Here is a 20,288-nt window from a genome sequence, read left to right as displayed (position 1 = left end):
TAGGCAAAACCTGACTTGGGATGTTCTATGCAAAGTGCGATTAAATAATATGGAATCAGTAAATTATCTACCTAAGGTACTTTCCATAGTTATGTTTCAATGATTCATGATTTATCATGTTCCTACGTATCTCAACTTGAATCATACTAATTTTGATCCCACTTGTGTTTTTAGGTGCTGCTGTAACAGAAAGAAGGAAGACTTCTGTATCAAATTATGAATTTGCTGAAATTGGAGCATTGTTCAGTCATCAAGTTTCTCGTCAAAGAAGGAAATGGGCCAAAGGCCATTCATGAAAGGATGGTGGCTGTGTATGGCAACAGTGCACCTTCAGAGTACCAGGTAAAATTCTGGTCAAAACAATTCAAGTGGGATAGAGAGTCCATCAAAGATGATCAAGTCCAGGAAGCCCTGTAACAGTGAAAGAAATGTGATGAGCTGTGGAAACCCTTGTATCGAATGAGAGACATTTAAAGGTGTCCCAAATTTCTAGGGAATATGACATATCTGAGGAAATAGTTATAACCATCCTGCATGAACGTATGGGGTTGACTAAGGTCAGTGCAAGGTGGGTCCGTAGATTTCTGACCCCTGTGCAGTAGTAATTCAGAGTACTGTGTTGTGAGGAGAATTTAAAGTTTTATGGAAGGGATCCTGAAACTTTCATCTCCAGAATTGTTACTGGTGATGAAACATGGGTTTATCACTGGGATCCTGAGACCAAGCAAGAATCAATGCAGCGGAAACACAAGGGTTCTCACCCACCCAAAAAATTTCAGGCACAACCTTCAACAGGCAAGATTATGGCCACCATTTTTTGAGATGCTGAGGGAATTTTGTACAATCACTACTTGGAGCACAAGCAGACAGTCAGTGGGGAGTCATATGCATCTCTACTGTACAACCTAAGGAATATCATAAAGGAAAACACTATGGAAAACTTTCCAGAGGTGGGCCACTTATTCAGGACAATGCACTGGTTCACAGGTCACATGCTGTTGCTGCTGGTTTGAGAGACTGTGATTTTACAGAACTTACCCATCCACCTTACAGCTCAGATCTGGCCCCCAGTGACTATTTCTTGTTTCAACACCTCAAGAAAAATGTATGTGGATAGGCACTTTGCTGATGATAATGAACTGAAGTCTGCTATTTCTGTGTTCTGAAAAGAAACAAGTTTTCTACTCTTAGCCTGTTCCGAAATTTAGTTTGCATTGATTAATAACTGTTTTACAATAGTTGAGCTTTGGTGTATGCAGAAAATGAACCTGGAAATTTGGATACAAGCCAATTACGATATGCAACCTTTTTCTCTTGAACAGCTTTAGCACATTTATTGGAATATCAATGTTTAGATAAAGGATGAGATTTTAAGGTGGAGTGTGGAATAAAGGATTCCATTCCTAATAAGAATAATTTCACTGACACGATCTGAACAAATGTTGACATCAGAAGTTTTGAAATAGTAATCCATCCATGGAAAAAAGGAAAAGAAATCTGGCAGATCATCTCATTTTGCATTCTTGTAATGCCAAACAACACAAGGTTGAGAAAGGCTCCATTGGAGAACAGACCATCACCAAGTTGTGATATGAGGTGCCTAGAGGACCATTCACCTCAACTGTATATAGTTTGAAGGGTTTTTTGTGAAAAAAAGGTCAAGCGCGTTGGCTGTGTGGTTAGGATTGTCTGGTATTAGGATGGTAGGTAAATGAATAATCTTTGCGAGGTAATTAGTAATTGCAAAAGCCTCAGCATCTCGACCAGCTGGGTCTGTGTAACTAGAGAACGGAAGCCAGATGGAGTTGGAACATTAAAATCAACAAGGAAAATTACCTCACTGTTGGGAAAGTTGGACTGGAGAAAGTCTAGTTTCGAAGAGAGGAAGTTAAAGAGTTCCAAGTGATTAGTGGGATTGGGAGAATGATAGAGGCAACAGATGAATATGACATAATGTGGTAGAGAGGTTTTTAGCCTGAGAAGATCAAAATGAGGAGATTCCAAATTACTAAGTCTCTGACAGGGAATATCAGAGCGGACATATGCACAAGTACCCCTTTGAAGCAAAAGGAATTATACAGCAAATAATTCGGATAACTGAGATGAGCAGTGGTTAAATAAACCAATAATTGAGATTCTGTAAGAAAAAGTGCATGGGGTTTGGCAAACCATAAGTGGAGATTTGTGAAATGAATGAGGAAATGTTTACAAGTATGTAATTTGTATGCAACTGTCTCAGGACTTGCCATCATTATTCTTGGCTTTTACTTTCTCTACTGAATGTGAAGAGGATAAATAAATTAATAACTAAATCTAAATTGTACATGCCAATATTTTCATTCTTTGTCTATTCAGCTTTTTTCCCAAAAATTAAAACACCCATTTTTACTCTCACACTGAGCAACAAATAAATTGTAATCCATCTCTCTGGAATTTTTGTGCTGTTGATAACACATGTAATTCTTAACTTATTACAGAAGTTACAGAATTAATTGCATTTTGTTCCACAGAATTTTGTGACATTATAGTGGTTTCACCATTTGTCATTCATTTGAAGAAGTGTAGGTGCTGATCCCATCAGAGAATGGTAATATTCTTAAAAGCCTCCTCAGCTGGGTCTGTAATTTGCAAGTCTCTGTTGAAAATACTTCAAATTTTTCAGTTTGCACAACATTTGCATGTTGTGCAAACTGAAATATCTGTTTGTGTGTTTGTGTATTATATCTGTTTGTGTGTGTGTGTGTTTGTGTATTATCTCTGTTTGTGTGTGTGTGTGTGTGTGTTTGTATATTGTATGTTTGTGTGTGTGTGTGTGTGTGTGTTTGTCTATTATATTTGTTTGTTTGTGTGTGTCTGTCTGTCTGTGTGTTTGTGTGTGCATGCACGCACACACACACAAACAGATATAATACACTGACACAACATGACCTAAGATGCTAATGCACCGTAAACTAAAAGCAGGTTTAATTAAGGCTTTAGTGGGTAATTACTTTCACATGGGATGTAAATGAGATTTCAGAACAACTATGGACCAGAGGCTCTCACAAGAAAAATTCTGTATTTGAAATTATCAATGTTATTGAATTATCAACCAGTGATAATTCAATAACATTGAATTATCACTGGTTGATAATTCAATGTTATTGAATACAGTTATTTTGTTCTGTACAGTTATTTTGAAATAAATAAATTTGCCTGTTTATGTAAATATACTATTAAATTGAAATAATTGTTTTCAACCTGCTTCAAAATCTGTTTGCAACTCACAGCTGTAGTGAATATGTGGGTTAAGATTTATAATCCAAGAACATGAAAATGCAAAGTTTTCTCAGTGTGTACTTAAAAAATAAAATTTGAGGATGAGCTCTTTTTAGTAGAAACATGACAAGAATAAAACCACTTAAGATGTAGAGAACGGTCAATCATTGTTTTCATGTGAAAATATTCATAGTTACCAGCTTCCTATTCAGACAGTAACTAACTTATAATGAAGGTTTGGGTTGTTGTTTAGAATAACTGCCAAATCAATGACATCAATGTATTACATCTATAAAAAGCTTATTTTCTATGTTCAAATTGCTTCTTTTGCATAAAGAACAAAAATTTTAGGGAGGGAAAAACTACGCAACTCTCACCCAGGATGATGAAGGGAAGGATTATTAAAAATATCTAGGCATTGCTGAGGGCTGGAAGAAAGAAATTGTTTCATGAGTCTTACTCAGATCATAAATCATATTTATCTTATTTCCAAAATAATGTAATAGTAATAATAATAGAAGCATATGATGCAAGAAAGCAAGTGTATCAAGCTTATGTAGCATCAGCTAAAACAAAAAATTCACACCACCATTCCCTCTAAAAGTTTGTCCAGTTCCTCCTTGAATTTATTTAAGCTATCAACTTCCACAACAACAACAACAGATGGAAGTTTGTTCCAGCAATTAACCACCCCCTGGCTAAAGCCAAATTTCCACTCATCTACGAACCCCTTCCACTTGCTCAGATTACAAACCCCTTAGGTTCATAATCTGAGCAAGTGGAAGAACCCCATCAGAATTCAGGTGCTCAACCCATTCAAGGCCTTATACACCTCAATCAGATCACCTCGCAGGTGCCTAGTCTCCAGCCACTGCAATTTACAGAACTTAAGCTTCTCTTGGTAAGAGGATCCCTTCATTCCCTTCACCAATCTTGTTGCCCTTCTCTGTACATGCATAAGCAAATCTACATCCTTCCTAAAATGAGTCCTCCAGACCTGTACACAGTATTCAAGGCATGGCCTGACCATTGCCTTATACAAAGGGATAATCACCTCCTTTTCCCTGCTAGCAAAATTCCTATATATCATTGACAAAACCCCATGACCTGCTCTTGCAGCCTGTCTGCATTTCCTGCCTGGCAACCCAAAGGTCGCGGGTTCGATTCCTGCCTCGGGCTTGGATAAAAGTACTACAAAAACCTTGGGAGGTGCATTATGGCAACAGAAGCCTATGCGCCAACAACTACCAAAAAAAAAAAAAAAAAGTAGTCTTCCATGTACAACAGTGTCAAAAGCTTTCCTGAAATTCTAGTATATGATATCAAAATTATTTTTTGCATCCACTTCCTTTGTTACCACATCATAATATCCAATCAAATTTGTCAGACAACTTTCCCGTTAACAAACCCATGCTGTGTCTGAATTATTGCTGCAGTCTTGGCTAGATGATCCTGCAATGCATCTTTAACCAGTGACTCTGCCGACCGGGCTAACCGGGTGGGTAAAGTGCCTGCCTGGCAACCCAAAGGTCGCGGGTTTGATTGCTGCCTTGGGCTTGGATCAAAGTACTGCAAAAACCTTGGGATGTGCATTATGGCCACAGAAGCCTATGCGCCAACAACTACAAAAAAAAAAAAAAAATACCAGTGACTCCATTATTTTACCCGGAACAGAAGTTAAACTAACTGGTCTGTAATTACTCGTGTCATCCTTCGATTCCCCTTTGTGAATTGGGGATACATTTGTACATCTCCAGTCCGTGGAGACCCCCCTCCCCCCCCGAGTCCAAGGATGCTCTCATAATTATGGCTAAGGGTTTGCTTACTTCCTTTGCCGCCTCCTTTAATATAACTGGATAGATCCCATCCATCCCAGGTGCCTTTCTTATGTTTAACTTCAACAATTTCTCCTCCACTTTGCTCTCAGTTATTACAAAATCATTAAGCACCCTGCTACAATTTGATAACCTTCTGGCATTTTCAATTCTTTACTTCTCATGTATGAATGTAGATACAAAATACTCATTCAGTTTGTTTGCTATCTGAGCAGGATCATCAACAGTCAAACCATCGATATCAAGTGGACCGATCTGATTCATCCACTTTCTTTTAGAGTTTATATAAGTAAAGAAATCCTTGCTGTTTTTCTTAGCATCCTTTGCCAAAGATTTCTCGTAATCTGCCTTTGCCTGCCTAACCTCCTTTGTGACTTGATTACAGACCAGCTTATATCTGCCATAGGCTTCTGTGTCGCCTGATAATTTATATGCATCCATACATTTTTCTTCTCTGCCACGAGTCTCATTAGTTCATTTGACAACCATTTAGGCCTAAACCTTGAACAATATTTCTTAATAGGTATGAAACTTTTACGATTAATTCCTTGAATGTTCGTAATATCATCAGTTGATCCCACTGTACAGTATTTAAAAACTGTCTGAGACCACTGTACACCTTTATGGAAGCAAAAACCCTTTCCTTTACCCCTGATGGTAATTATATCTTTAAGTAAATCCCTCCTCAGTACACTGTGATCACTGCCACCTAGTGGTTCCTTTATCTGCAAATTCTTAATACACGAATGATCACTGCTGATAACCAGATCGAGGGTATTACCCTCTGGTTGCCTCTCGATCATGCTGCTGCAGAAACCAATCATCCAATAAATCCACAAAAGTCTTACTAGTGTGCGAGTGACCAACCCACAGATTCCAGTCAATATCTGGGAAGTTAAAATTCCCCATTATAAGACATTCTGATTTACTAGCCCACTCTATTTCTCTGTACTATTGTTCATTGTACTCATTCAAGTGATTAGGCCTATAACACACTCCTAATCTTATTTTTGCTTTCGCAGTGCTTATGTCTCACGAAACTGACTCAACAGTGCACTGTCCATCTATATCAACTGGATGCACTTGTTTTGGTTTTATGTTTTTCTTAATTAACAGCATAACTCTTCCTATCTTGTCTAACCTTTCTGTACACATTGTACTCCCCAAATTCCAATTCTGCATTTCTGATATCTGTGTGACACCACGTTTCTGATATCCCAACAATATCTGCCTTTGATGTGTTGACCAACACTTCAAATTCATCAAATTTATTTACTATACTTCTAGCATTGGTATACATGCACATATTCTTAGTTACCCTTAGCACATCCTATATACCCACCTGTTTCACGATGACTGCCGTCAGTCCCTGAAACCCTCAGAACCCCTCGCTCCAGGCTTCTGCTTATTCTAATAGAAGTAGTGCAAGAATCTCCTTCACCTCTGTCTGCAGCTATTTTTAACCTTTTAATCTGTGAATTCCCCCAAGCTAGAAGTTTTCTGGCCTACCTAACTCTGCCTCAATAGCATCAGCAAATATTCTTGCACCATAACCTGTGTACAAATTATGAGTATAATTTAAATTATAGCAAATATATGCATAAAATTAAGAATATTTTTGGCCAAGATATATTTTAGTAAATTTACAAATTTTAGAATGAATTTATTACAATTTATTATAGTTACTGATTATTCTAATAGAAGTAGTGCAAGAATCTTCTTCACCTTTATCTGTGGCTATTTTTAACCTTTTAGTCTGTGAATTCCTCCAAGCTAGCAGTTTTCTGGCCCGCCTAACTCTGCCTCGATAGCATCAGCAAATATTCTTGCACCCTAACCTGTGTACAAGTTATGAGTATAATTTAAAGTACATAGCAAATATATGCATAAAATTAAGAATCTTTTTGGCCAAGATATATTTTAGTAAATTTACAAATTTTAGAATGAATTTATTACAATTTTAAAATGAAGGTAAAAACAACAAACTTACTTTGTCCAAACGAAGCCCACACAACAAAATTAAATTTTTGTACCAGTATGAAAGTAATGACCTGTAATCATCTTTGAAGCCAGGATTTGCATAATATCTGCATTGGACATAGTATAGTTATGTAAAAGATAAGAATAGTATTTAGTATTGTAGTGTTAGTAATGGCCGCATGGTGCAAGAAAGCCTATGGCTTATGCTGCACCAGCCAAAAAAAAAAAAAAACTCAAATAAAACAATGATAAAAAAAGAAAAAATAAATAATAATGATAATTAATAAAAGAAAAGGAAATTAAACCTATCATCCTATGCACTTCCCTCACCTGAAGGTACTATCTAGATGACCTTTGAATTTCCCTAAAATGTCAGCCTCTATCACCCATGTAAGCAACTTATTCTAGTAATTTATAACTCGCTGGCTAAAATAAAACTTCCTACAGTCCAATCTAAACATTTCTTACCGTAACTTGAATTTATGTCCCCTAGTTCTAGCATCATTTATAATCTTGAAAATTTCGTCCTCATTCATTTTACTGATGCCTCTCAAAGCCTTAAACATCTCAATCAAATCTCCTCTAAGGTGTCTAGTTTTCAAACTCTGCAACCCACATATTCGAAGTCTTTCTTCATAAGGATGCCCTTTTGCCGATCTCACCATGCAAGTTACCCGTCTTTGCACCCCTTTCAAGAAGCTCGATATCTTTCTTTAGGTGAGGTCTCCATACTTGAACACAGTATTCCAAGTGTAGTCTAACAAAAGCCTTATATAATGGGATTATCACGTCCCTATCTCTACTTGCAAAAGTTCAATAGGACACCATGGGCCTTCCTTGCAACCTGTTTACAATGCTCAGAGAATTTCATGTCTGACCGTATCATAACGCCCAAATCCCTTTCCTCCAGTACTGGGTTTAGTTGAACTCCACCAAGTGAATAAGTTATTTTGGGATTACTGTTTCCCAGGTGTAATACCTTACACTTTGTTGGATTAAAGCATAGCTGCCATTTTTCTGACCATTCCTGAAGTCTATCTAGGTCTCTCTGAAGAAGCTCAGCTTGACAGTGATCATTAACTATTCTACCAATTTTAACATTATCTGCAAATTTAGATATCACGCCCTCTATCCCTTCATCGATGTTGTTTATGAAAATTAAAAACAACAGTGGTCCTAATACTGATCCTTGGGGAAGCCCACTTCTTACATCAACCCAATCTGAGGAATAGCCATTTATCACAACCCTCTGCCTCCTGCCCTGAAGCCATCCTGCTATCCATCTAAGGATTTTCCCAGTGATTCCAACCTGTTCCAGCTTATAAAGCAACCACTCATGTGGGACTTAGTCAAAAGCTTTGCTGAAATCTACATAAACAATGTCGAAATTATTCCCTAAATCCAGCTCGTGAGTGACCTTTTTGAAATAGCGAACCAGATTTGTTAAACATGATTTTCCCATTACAAAACCATGCTGAGTATCCTTGAGAATTTCATTTCTATCCAAACGATTCTGAATTTCACCCTTGATCATTGCCTCTATGATTTTCCCTACCACTGAAGTCAGACTGACAGGTCGATAATTTCCCACTTCACTCTTAGATCCACCCTTATGTATGGGAGATACATTGGCACTTTTCCAATCCAATTGAATCTCCCCAGAGTCTAGTGATGCTTGCATAATTATCCTCAATGGTTCGATGCACTCACTTGCTGCCTCCCTTAAGATTATAGGGTATATTCCATCAACTCCAGGAGCCTTACTGGCCTGTAGGCTCGAAAGTTTTTTCATTAAATAATCTTGAGAAATTTCAATATCATTAATTACATATTTTTCAACTTCGCTCCCACAATTTCCCATTGCCACAAAAGGTTTTTCATTTGTAAATATCGATGCAAAATAACTGTTGAGTTCATCTGCAACGGCAGTTGGTGTATTTAATACTATCCCCTTTCCCTTACATAAAGGTCCGATCTGGTTTGTCCTGCTCTTCTTGGCATTTATATATGGCTCTATTTCTGTGGCTCTATTACAGATCATCTTGTAGCTGTTATAGGCTTCAGTACTTTTTATTGCTCTTTAACCTTTCTATGCCACCTTTTTCTGCTCAAGTAATGTGGCAACTTCACTATTCATCCAACTTGGAACCATCCTTGTGGAGTATTTTTTTAATGGTATATACACATTCAAGGCATCTGTGATTAATGTTTTAAAAGCATACCACAGTTCAAATGTATTCATTCTCTGTGCGATATCTACCCAGTTAATAGAGGCCATGTAGTACCTTAAGGCATCGTAATTTCCCTTTCTGAAATTAAAACCCATTCCTTTGCCTTTTACTACTGCTACCTCTCTCATCATCATCCACTGTAGAACTCCATGATCACTTCCTCCTACTGGTTCCTCTACTGTCAGCCCTGTTATGTCATCTGATTCATGGGTGATGATGAGGTCTAGGATTTTCTTTAATCTACTACTTTCCCTGACATGTTGATACAAATAACAGCCATCTAGTTGATTTAAAAATTTTGTTCCCCATGTCGAGTTTCCTTCCCATTTACTCCAATCAGTTAGAGGCAAATTGAAATCACCCATAATAAGACATTGACACTTACTTGCCCATTCCATTTGCATGTAGAGGCTTTCGTCATAATCTTCACAATCACCTGGTCTGTAGATTACTTCTACTCGCATTATACCTTTGTTTCCAACTATCTCACACCATACAGATTCTATACTAGCATGTGAAACGTCTGAATCCGGGAAAGCTATCGTAGCACTCAGGCTGCTTCTGATAAGAAGCATTACCCCATAACCCTATATCTACTCTACCCTGTCCTTCCTAAATACATTATACAACCATACTGAAACTCATCATCCCCAATTTCCGGGTGGCACCACGTCTCCGTAAGCCCTATTATATCCACATTACTTGTTTTAACCTAGCACCTGCTTCTTGATTAGACTGGGGTTCGAGCCCATGACTACCAAATACTTGACTACTGAATATGCGGAAAGGTCAGGGAGTATATCCCTGACCTTTCCACATATCCCCGGAGCAATATGGCCTTAGTTTCTAATGCTTCTAAAAACCAAACAACAACAACAACTTGTTTTAACCAGCAGTTCAAATTCGCTCATTTTATTGACGACATTTTTAACATTACTATATAAACAATTAAGACTTACTGTTCTTGTATATTTAACAGTAAGTCTTAATTGTTTATATAGTAATGAAGTTTTTTAGGCTCGCTTTCCTGGCATTAGCTGCCCGCTCACTTGAAACGTTTCCGCCCCCAGAACATCTAGATAATATGTCCAGTTGGGGTAACAGATAAGAACTCTTGAGGTATGTGCAAGAGTTACTTTGACCAATATTATCAGATAAACACGTGTCAGTATTACCCACATCCTCCCTAACTAGCAGTTTCCCTGAACCTTTAAGGTATCCTCAATAATACTGCAAAAACTTTTCCACCACCTTTGTTTAAGTGTATCCCGTCTCTACAAAACAAATTCTTTCTACCTACAAGTGTGGGCCATGCTGATAGAAATCCCCCCCCCCAAAGCCTTGCAGAGTCCTTCAAGCCTTGAGTTAATCCACAAAGGCTCTTAACGTATAATCCCCCCTATGCTATCTGGGCAAAATTGCAGACACATAGACATTGTGGCCTAGCTCGCAGCATTTCCTCAGCATGGTCCTGTATTTTTCCAAAAATCATCAGATCATGTACGTTTGATATGATTAGTCCCCACATGAATAACAATATTCTCTTTACCCCCCCCCCCCCAATCTGACAATCTGTTGGTGACATCATTAATAGTTGCTCCCGGCAGACATACCCTGGTTCTACTCCACCTATCCTTATTACAAAAAAATATTCCCCTTTTCCCTGACAATGGAGTCTCCTAATAAAACAATCCTTTTTAACCAGAGTAGTTTGCACTTGGTTTTTCTGTTTTGAGGCCCGAATCGGGTGTGCATCACTTGGTAGATTGCTGGAGTCTTGAGTCCCTAACGAGCTCCTAGATGAATTATTCTCGAGGGCAAGCACCCGTTTTTTTAGTGACTCAAATTAACAATTTGAGTCACTTGTTACAAAAATTAGCTAAGTATCAATGAAAATTAACTTTAAAAAATTATATCTATAATATTATAAAAATCAAACTGTTACAGGAAAACCTATAACAAAATAATCCAACAGTAATCCAATCCACTTAACTGAGGAGCCCTGACGTAGCACGTCCACTCACCTCGAATCTGAGAATGGTTTGGGTAATAGCCTAATGTAAAGATGAGAATAAAGGATAGCATAAGAATAACCTAATTCTTGTTGGTAAAAGGGATGAAACTTAATTACAGGATGTATTAAAAATCTTTCTTTTGATAGGATAGGAAAAAATAGCTGGTGAAGTAGATACTAAACTTCACACAAGCAACAGATAGCAGCATAGTGAGCAAGTAGTTTCTCCTCTATCATTGAGTAATCTAATAATTTCAAGGAAATAAAAGGCAGAATTTACAGAAAGCAAAAGTAAGAGATAAGTTATTAGTTTTTGTTTAGGTATGTCTACGAGTGCAGGTTTCTTCCTATATAATGGACCTTTAACATAAATTACCGAAAGTTCTTTAAAGGTGACCTTAAAATCAGACAAAAGCAGATATTGTAAATATGAAAATGAGATAGCCAACAGTGGATGTCACTGATATGAACAGAAATAAGAATAGAAATACAACTACACATAATACACTGTATATTTAATTTGTTAGGTTCAAGTGAGTTATATACAATATAAGCATATACAGGATCCAGAAACGTTTTTCATAAGTATGATGTATCCTTCCATGGGAAATGCAATATATGTTTGAGTTTTTTGTGGTAAAAATTTTCCATTAACTGTGGAAACCTGTATATACAACTTTGTAACTGGAGTTGCAGACAATATCTGTGTTTAGAAATTCTCATTAGGATAGCCTGTCTAACAAAATAAACTTTTAACTGTCACTAAATATTTAAACAGAATCAGTTGCCTCTTTGATTGATGTTCTATCCAAAGTGCCCATTTTTAACACAGTTTTCTGTAATAAAAATATCAGTTAGCACTTTACCAAAAACTCACTATGTTCCAGTCATCTTTCTTCTCTTCCTGTTTAATTTGAAATTTTCTTTCTTTTCCTGTTTAATCTAATGAACTTAGTTGTATTTCTGAGTATATATATATAGCATATACGATTATAGTTGGTGAATTTTAGCATTTGCGGAACTTATTGTCACACGATAATAAAATGCTATGACAGGCTACCTTTCTTTTTTAATTCATCATCTATGGTACATTAATAAAGATTATATATTTATTTATTTTAACATTACTAATTACACGTATATTATAGTAGCAACAATACATATATTCCAAATAATGTCATCTCAGTACATATTCCAAATGAATGCAGCATCTATATTGCTGAACTGCAAACTGTATGCTGTAAAGTTAGTCTTAGTCTTGTCTCCTTCAAATCATATAATACAGTGGTGCTCAATCTTTTAGGTCAAAGGGCCGAGTTGGAGAGGTTGCAAGACTCTGTGGGTTGTATAAGGAAAAGGTTGGTTTAACTGTTTTGGTCTGTAAGAGCTAAAGAAGATGCATGGTGTCTTTTTAGGTTGTACTCCTTTAACATAGCTACTATATTTCTTTGAAAATGAAGAATAAACCTTTTTCAGTGCTAATCTATAATGAAATATTTGTTCTCTCACTGTTTATTAAAAACACTTGAAAGCAAGTTTTCTTTTCCATGGATATATTTCATCCCAAAAGATTTTAGGGTGAATTGCAAATAATCTTGATAAAAAAAAAAAAAGCTTAACTCAACTGTAGAATTTACACCTAATAAGAAATTATTTATTAAATTTATATTTAATTATGAATATCAATAAAAGAAAAAGAACTGTTAATATTTAAATTTCTATAAATTATCTCAGGGTACTTGCAGCATCTCACACATATATCAAAATGTAGGGTTCACGCTTATATCTGAACAGCCTTAAAACTGACTGATATCGTGTGAAACTATAGTTCTATATTTTGCCTCTAGCATGCCTAATTTGACTAGTGATAATTTTCATAATTCTTTTGTAGACTGGATAAAATATTGCAGGCCATAGTCTGAGCACCTGTGATATAATATAGGCATAGGTCTTAGTCTTGTCTCCTTCAAATCATATAATATAGTGGTGCTCAATCTTTTAGATCAAAGGGCCGATTTGGAGAGGTTGCAAGATCTGTGGGTTATATAAGGAAAAGGTTGGTTTTGATCATCAAAACTAAAAGTGCAGTAGCTGCTTTATGGAACAGAACTATTTTTATTCATACAATCTTGAAAAAAAAATTTATGCTAAGTGAACTAAAGAAATGCAACAGGAAGTAACTTTTTGTTGGATTCTAGCTCATTCAGAGATTCCCAAGAAATTAACATGCAGATCATGTCATTAGAACACAACTGAAACAGATATGTCTCAAATATGAGTTACGACTGTTCGGTGCAGAACTGTTATATGAACAGAACAAGCCAAACTCAATGGATGTAAAATATGGCAGACTCAAACAAATAATAAACTCATGCAGATAAAATAAAAACCATGTCCAATGAACTCTATCTGGCTAAAAATGGAAAAGAGGAAGGTATTCTTTCTGAAACATGTATTGGTTCATATTTAACTTACCCTTCTAGCTTACTGGGAAAGGCCTGGCCTGCAGAGTTGTCACTCATTACTCACAGTAAAACATAATTTCCTAGACTGCTTATCTTCAGAATAACAGGTGAGTGGCCTTCAAGTTCATGTCATCTCTACAGAAACTTTCAACACTACAGCATATTATAGAGAAAGATGCTAACCTTACCAAATTCTTTATTTTTCAAAAGCAAATCACTTATGTCCATTTCTAACTCTGAATGTATGGGGGGGGGGTTCTGATTAAGTTTGTAGCCTATGATAGAAATAAACAAGATAATACAGTTATATGCATAGTATAGCATAGTATATAACTATGTAGTATGCTATGCATATAACTTATGCATAAATTATATGCATAGTATATTCAACATATTTGCCTTTCAATTCTGTGCACTGTCTACAATAATGTTTCAACGTTTGTAAACCTGTCAAAAAGAAATTGCATGACTACTCCCCAAACCAGGCTTCGGTGGCTCATGAGACCTCATTGTTTGAAGTAAATTTGATGTTGTTTAAATCTTTTTTGAGATTTGTGAAGCGGTAGTAGTTTGTGGGAGCAAGATCTGATGAATGTGATGAAGAAGTTGGAAGCCTAGTTCACACAATCTGTATGTCTGTAATGTGCTGTGCGCGCGCGTGCACCAGAGCATTGTCTTGCAAAAAGCAGTCCTTGGGTGAGTTTTCTCCTGCATTTGGCCTTCAGTTTGTCTAAAATAGATGAATAATGCTCAGCAGTTTTCCTTTTCCAGATAGTCAATAAACAAAATTCCATCCCTGTTCCAAATGGCAGAGGCCATGACCTTCTTAACAGATTAAGTGCGGAACTTCTTTGGATGGAAGGAGTCACTGTGCCTCCACTCCTTTAACTGTGCTTTTGTTTCTGCATCATAATGAATCGATTATGTTTCACCCTTGGTCAAAATTCGGACAAAAAAGAATCATTGTCCTTGCTCAAAATGGTGAATAATGGCAATTGAAGACAGGATGTGCTGCCACTTTTGATCACAATTTGTGGACTCATTTGGCAGAAATGGCCTCCGTAGCCAAGTGGTCAGGAGCAGGAGTGCAGTAGCACACGCTTCTTGAGTAGACCGGGGTTCAAGCCCCTGACTTCTGAATACAGTCGATCTGCCAACCCGCACTGGACCAGCATGGCAGATCATGGTCTGTTTCCCTCAGCATGAATTGTTGAGGAGGCTTCCATCCTGCAGTGGGTTGATAATGGCTGCACTTTACCTTTGGCAGAAATCTTCCACATGTCTAAAATGTCATGAATAACATATCCAACACATTCCCTAGAGTCTCAGCTATCCGTTTTACCAAAATTTGTCTATCTGACAGTATCATGGTGTGAATGGCATTCACATTTTCAGGCACTGTCGTAGAAGCTGGTCTTCCTGGCCTTACTACATGCTCAGCATAAAAATAAATAAATAAAATTTGCAACCAAGCTTTTGATGGTTGGACGCTATTCTCCTAACATTACCAACATATCATCATGAATTTCATTTTGGTGTTTTCCCTTGTATAAACAGGTATTTCATAGCCTCTCAGCCTTCACTTTTGTTGATAGTGATATTTTTCATTCACATCCTTTCTTCAAAAATAAAATAAAAAAATTAAAATGGATATTAAGTTTTTTTTGAGACAAATGGGCTATTGTACATAAAAAGATATGCCCTTTCATAATTTGACACCTATTTGTCAAAAAGACAAATAGGTGTGAAAATGGGTTATGCTGAGAATTTATCAGCATTCAGCTTTCTTGAAACTCAAACAACCTAAAGAACCTTGAACGATATGGTTATAGCCATAGCAACCCTTCTACCCACTAAATGTTGAAATAATAACAGTAATGCTTAAATAAAAGTTCTTGGGAGTTTTTGTTTTTTAAAGTGGTACACTTTTCCAAAAAAACTATGTTAAAGTTTCATGATGTTACTTCTGGTATCAGAGAAACAGATGACATGGTTGCACTGTCTTAGCATCAGTGTCTTAATCCATATTGCACTAGTATTGTTATTACCATCCAAGTGTGTTCAAAAGCAATTTTCCATGTTGTGCATACTGAAAAACCCAGAATAACTTATGGGAGGGAGCTGTCACTTTCAAGAGTTAAAGCCCTGGCATTGTGTAGTTATTTTGCCACAAACAGGTAATTGCAGTACTCATTAACCTGTATTCAGATATACATTTCATTCATAATCTTTTTTTCCTTTTTTTTATAATGATTGTGTGACAGTACACTAGTTGATGCTTGAAGATTTAGTTTTAAAATATCTGGTAAATGTCCTTTATTTTAAAACAATATCGGGTAAATACCCTTCAGGTTTACTGTTAAGAGGAATTCTTAATTACTTGTAGAAATAATAATTACTAATTATCTTTGTTAGTTTTCTCTAAGAAATATATATGTTAATTTTTTTCTGAAATGAGTTTTGGAGAATTATGTTATAATTAACAGCAGCATTCACAACATCAGGATGAGAATGTGACAACCACTTCTATTCATACTTCTCAGGAGTTTAATGGTGAGTGATCTTTTCAGTCATTTTAAATACTACAGATTGGGATTATTTATTTATAAAGCAACCCCAATATGTAGCAAAACACACACACACACACACACACACACACACACACACACACACACACACACACACACACACACACACAATTAAAAAAAAAAAAAAAAAATATATATATATATATATATATATATATATATATATATATTGTGTTCTTACTGAAGACTATAAAAATGATATTTGTTAAAGTTTACCGTATTAGGTACCTGTCATTTTCATTGTTCATCATTATTTTTATTTCCATTTTCATTAATATAATTTTATATAGACCTTCCAAGCTAAAGCTAGCTTACTTTTACTAACTTGTAAGTTTGGTCCTTATACACCTAATTCCCTACAGATAGATACCATTAAATAAAACTGACTTATATATATATATATTATTTTTTTATTTTATTTTATTTTATTTTTTTTTTTGCGTACTTTGGAATGTTGGAATGAATTCTGTTGGTGAATCATTAAGACAGTTTCCTGTACAGTTTGGTACACAGCAAATGCATACCATTCTTTTGAATTTAGATATACACAAAATGATCAAAAATAACAAGTAAAACACAAAAAAAGTGGAAATAAACATGGCAGAGCCAGACCCAGTATCACAACCTGCAACATATTTTATTGTGTTTGTTTTTGAGAACATGCTACTGCCTGCTTTGTAGTAGTAGTGGTGGTGGTGGCGGCAGATGATGCAAGAAAACAAGTTTATATAGCATCAGCCAAAAAAAATAATAAAACCACGCTTCACCTCAAAAAATTTGAGGGGGCGCAAACTTCCTCAACTTGAATGTATGCCCCCCCTCATGTATGGGGTCTTTCATTTTTCCTCAGCAAGAGCAAAAATGCCATTAGCATTTAGCTTACTTAATCTGTTCAAAGCCTTTAACACCTCAATCAGACCTCCCCACAGGTGCTTAGTCTCCAGATACTGCAATTTACAGAACTGAAGCCTTTATAGGTAGGAGCACCCTTTTTTGTTCCCTCCCTTCACCAGTCTGGTTGCCCTTCTCTGCACCCATTCCAACAGATCCACATCTTTCCTAAAGTGAGGCCCCCAGGCCTCTACACAGTACTCAAGATGTGGCCTAACCCTGATTGAAGACATCTTTTAAGAATCTGTCTCCAGTAGGATTTTAACCCACACTTCCCCATACAAGTGGCGAAACCATATACTGCCACATAGGACCCAAAATGGCTTTTATATAACTTATAAAGCTTTTCATTCATGTGAAACATTAAGGAACTTTTTAAAAATTACTTTTATTTTTAGTGGGACTAAGGTAATTGGTCTTGGTTGGAGATGTTATGAAACAAATAAACAAAAAAAAAACCCCCGACAGATTTTCAATAGGTTTTTAAATGCATTTAGTGTATATATGTGAAGTGCCTGTTGTCTTCACCATGTCCATCCATATGTCTATTTTTAATGGGACTAAGGTAATTGGTCGTGGGTGGAGATGTTATGAAACAAAAAAAAAACAGGTTTTTAGATGCATTTAGCTTATATTTGTGAAGTGCCTGTTGTCTTCACTACATCCATCCATTGTAATAATTCAATCTAGTTAGGTGGGTGGGGGGGGAGGTGCATTTTATTTGGCTTTTGAGAAAGATTTGTTAAGCCATCCAAAATTTATTTCATTAAAATCCGGATCAAGAGAAATCTCGCAATTATTATTTTTGTCCACCCGTCCACATGTAGTAGCTCAACTCCACTTGATGGATTTTCAAGAAATTTTATATTTGGCTCTTTTAGAAAGATTTGTTGAGCTTTCTGAAATTTAATTGAAATCAGACCAATAGAATTTCAGCTATTATTATTTCTTTTTTATTTTTGCCATTAGCATTTATCACATAGTCATACATATCACATAGGTTATCCATAAGCCATATATTGTAGTTGAAGTAATGGGTATTATGTTTGTTGCCAAATTATGTTTGGTGTACTAGCATTAAAACTTGCATATTTTCTATTCAATGGTTCCATGAATCAAAGCAACTGAAACCATGATTCCTCATGGTTTCAGTTGCTTTGATGTTAACCTAAAACACCCCAGTTCAACTGATGGAGAAGAATATTTCACTTAAGACAGACATATGTTGAGGAATCCGAAATAGCTGCTTTGATTGCATGCAGCCTTCACTTGGAAGAATATGCTAAAGGACACTTTAGAATGGATCCAGAAGTATATTGAGAATGGAAGGCAATGTATGGAGCTGTTGAAACAAAGATGTAAAAGTGTTTATTTGTCACAAAGTAAAACAGTTAAATATTTGCTTCAAAATATATTAAAAAGGTCTTTTTGTTTTGCTTTTTTTTTGTTTTTGTTTTATTTTAGGGAAAAGTCTTTTATATCTGTGTAGGAAAAAGTGTTTTTTTATTTCTGTTTCTACTTGTTTTAGGTCGATCATATGCCGTAATATCACAAAGAATGTTAGTTCAGTGCTTAGAGTCTCTTGTACAAAAAATTCAGGGTGGTGTTGTTATTAATTTTGAAAAGATAGGTCCAGATCCTCCCACTGTAAATAATGAAGGTATGTATGTCATTTTTTAGTTTTTTATTTTATTATTGCTAGCTGATTTATATTTTATGTTTTCTAATCAGATTGTGAAAACACTTTTATAATAGAATTATTCTTGATATAAATGCTGAAGAGGTGACAGTTGGCATCTAATTGATATAATAGTATTTTAATTTCACAAACCATAAAAAATGCTTAACCCGCCAGCAGGCATGCAGGACCTTTCAAGTGCTCACATGAAAAAATATTTGTCTGTTAATTGTTGGTTCAGGATTAACTTCTGAAAATTTCTCTACCTTCCTAAATATAGATCTAGTTCTATCCAAGTTAGTTTTGAAGTAATATTTTTACGTTTTTCAAAGTGTAATAGTGCTAAAGAACCTGACAAGTACTGTAAATTTGTTTTTGTAAATTTCTGTGCTTAGTAGGCATGTGCGCCTCACAGGTCCCACTCACATTTCATGTTTCATATTTATATTTTGATTATATGTTGAAAAATTGCTGTTCTACTTCAAGATTACACTTTCTATTTTTTATTTTTATTTTATTTTGTTATTGCTTGCACATGATTACAAAGTTACAGAGTTACCCTCTGTAACTTTGTAAATATAGGAAACTCTCAGTCATTCAATGGAATGATTCAGGGCTTTTGAAGAATAACTAGCTGAAAACCCGTGAGAACTCATAGCATTGTTTCCTGCAATTCATGTAATTTTTTTTTTTGTAGAGTTTTGGAAGTGAATATGTACTCCAATTTTTCAGGTTTTGTTTTTCATTGAAAACTATAGAATATTCTGTGATAATCTACCCTAATTTTAAAAAAAAAAAAACTTTTGTTGTAGTCCATTGTAGTCCATTATAGACTTCTTCTAGCAGTATACGAAAACAGAATTCAAATGGAGAAAAGTGTGCAAATAATAAATTTGAAATTCTGTTATGTTTTATAGTCTTCATAATTTTATCAAATTGAAAATAGAAATGACCTAGTAGTATCTAATATCCATATGTCTATCTGTATATATATATATTTTTAAAATCTTTATATGTGCACATGTGTAATTTTTGAAATTTCGTGAATTTAATGATTTTAATAACTTGAAAATGGAAGTGCCTAATAGTTTCATCATATACTTTACATTTATACAGTTTTTTTTTTTTTTTTTTTCCAAATTTTGAGTAGAATTAATAAAAGTTTCTGCATATTTCTCCTTATGTACATAATACAGTAAACCCCTGCTATTCGCGGGGGTTACGTTCCTGAGAAATGCCGCGAATAACGAAAACGCGAATACTGAGTTATGGCTCCCATAGTAATAAAGGGATTCCGTTCCAAAGTATGAAATATATAAGAAAAACTAGTCTAAAATTTTGTCTATGT

The 20,288-nt window shown here is 35.6% G+C and overlaps 1 protein-coding gene across 1 annotated transcript in view; it reads left to right on the top strand.

Moving 5' to 3' along the window:
• IntS6 (integrator complex subunit 6) overlaps window positions 1-20,288 on the top strand; it is a 324,867-nt gene that overhangs the window by 42,560 nt on the left and 262,019 nt on the right. Inside the window, exon 5 of the mRNA XM_090385345.1 lies at window positions 18,791-18,922. Within this exon, the coding sequence (XP_090241471.1) occupies window positions 18,791-18,922 (132 nt within the window). The remainder of the gene's footprint in view (window positions 1-18,790; window positions 18,923-20,288) is intronic.

This window comes from Mastigoproctus giganteus, chromosome 1 (genome assembly GCF_048544385.1).
Source record: "Mastigoproctus giganteus isolate SK-2022 chromosome 1, ASM4854438v1, whole genome shotgun sequence".
Classification (NCBI taxonomy): domain Eukaryota; kingdom Metazoa; phylum Arthropoda; class Arachnida; order Uropygi; family Thelyphonidae; genus Mastigoproctus; species Mastigoproctus giganteus.
This window is presented reverse-complemented; position numbering and strand designations above follow the sequence as displayed.